Source organism: Chanos chanos, chromosome 4 (assembly GCF_902362185.1).
Source record: "Chanos chanos chromosome 4, fChaCha1.1, whole genome shotgun sequence".
NCBI classification, from domain to species: Eukaryota; Metazoa; Chordata; class Actinopteri; order Gonorynchiformes; family Chanidae; genus Chanos; species Chanos chanos.
The window spans coordinates 52,582,364-52,584,084 of record NC_044498.1 but is presented as its reverse complement, the minus strand read 5'-3'; the positions used below and the strand labels follow the sequence as shown (position 1 = coordinate 52,584,084).

General features: G+C 44.6%; 1 protein-coding gene across 1 annotated transcript in view; it reads right to left on the bottom strand.

The window, feature by feature from the left end:
- Window positions 1-317: 317 nt before the first annotated feature.
- LOC115810761 (heparan-alpha-glucosaminide N-acetyltransferase) overlaps window positions 318-1,721 on the bottom strand; it is a 31,711-nt gene continuing 30,307 nt past the window's right edge. The window contains exons 17-18 of the mRNA XM_030772765.1: window positions 1,024-1,136; window positions 318-499 (exon numbers count right to left, since the gene is read on the bottom strand). Of these exons, the coding sequence (XP_030628625.1) occupies window positions 318-499; window positions 1,024-1,136 (295 nt within the window). The remainder of the gene's footprint in view (window positions 500-1,023; window positions 1,137-1,721) is intronic.

The window sequence follows — 1,721 nt, the reverse complement described above, 5'->3', positions numbered from 1 at the left end:
CAGTTTGATGCTCTGCTGTCTGGAGGAGATTGATCTGCCAATGACAGCACACCAAGTTCAGTCACTGTACAGAAAAAAGAAACTAACAACAACAGCAATTTTGTTGTATGGTACAATTGCAAATTGTAATTGTAATTCCAATTGTAATTGTAATTGTAACTGTGACAGTTCCTGAATGGATGCTGGATTTGAAAGATATATGAACCTTGTTTAATTCTGATGTGTTTGCCACCTCTGAGCTGAGAATGCAACGGAGATGAGGCCATTGACCATTATGACATCCTGTCAGATTTCATACGTGAGGTAAGCCTGTGCTATCAGATCTTAAGAAAGAATTTCTTCCTGTAGAGCAGGTAGGAGATGAGAATCCAAAGCGCTGTGGCCCAAAGGCACTGAAACAACATTTCCCAGTGACTGCTCTGAACACGCTGCTCCCAGCTGAAAGGGAAGTAATAGCCGAGGAGAGAATGGCCCACGTAGACAAAGATTGAGTTCATCCCTAGAGACAAAGACCGACAAAACATCACACACGCCAAGGAGAAGGAGCCAAAGTAGGTTTTTAAAGAAGCTATTAAAGGATAAAGAGCCACAACAGATGATTAAAAAAAGAGCAAATTCAGTTACAGAACTGACTTCTGCTCAGGAGTTACTGTGCAACATCTATAGATTCTTTAAAAATGTAATGTTTTAAACATAAAAGGTTCGTTATCTTAGTTAGCTGTGTTAGCGCTACTAACGACCATTCGACATTAGCACAGTCGGTTGAGATTGTGGCCTGTGTGAGCAGGTACTTTATGTATTTCATCTGTCTGTCAGTGTCATTTTATGTATTTCATCTGTCTGTCAGTGTCATTTTAAAACAGTTAAAGCTGTGAATATTACTGCCTCAGACCTGCCCCTGCGCCCTGCTGAATCAAACACTGGGCTTTTCTGGTACCACAACCGAATTCTGTCTGTATGTACTGTATGAGGGAGTCATAGTGCTCTCTCTGGCAGGACAGAGGGATGCATGTGTGACCTCACCAGGGTAAATGAAAGGCTTGCCTGTCCACCAGTCCTTAACGTCCACGACGAAGAACATCCCCGCCAGCAACACGAAGGACAAGCAGCCCATGCACATCACATAGGACAGGGACCTGAGATGACACAGCACAATCAAAACCACCATAAAACTCAAATACCTTTAAGATGGCAGACACGTCCTAAGACTCTTATAAGGACATGAAATAAACCCCACCGTCTGTCCGGTCTGCGTTGGATGCGATAATTTACCGTCATCTGAGACATCAGTGAGCAATTACACGACCAGTATTTCACATGTGTATCAATCTTATCTGACTGTTGTGTGGTAGCGCTGGGAGACATGCCCGGCTCCCTCGCAGCAGTACTTAAATACGCGTTGCATTATTGAGAAACTGTGTGTGGGCCGAGTCGTGCTACAGTGAAGGCAGTACAGGGCAGATAGATGAATTAATGATGCAGAGAACCATACAGTAGTGTTTAGCATAAGGCTGTAAGGAGCATCAGCATCCAAAGTGGAGCCCTGGCACCTGCTCAGCGTTGCCGTGCCAACCAGTCATGTTCCCGTCTGTTCTTAAGTGCAAGGATGTCGGACGGAATGTTATCGGACGCAGAGCGGACTCTGGACGGCATCCTTTATGTCATCTGAACCGTGGCCAAAGCGGACTCTTGGCCTGGAGTTAATTACTTTTAGGATTGCA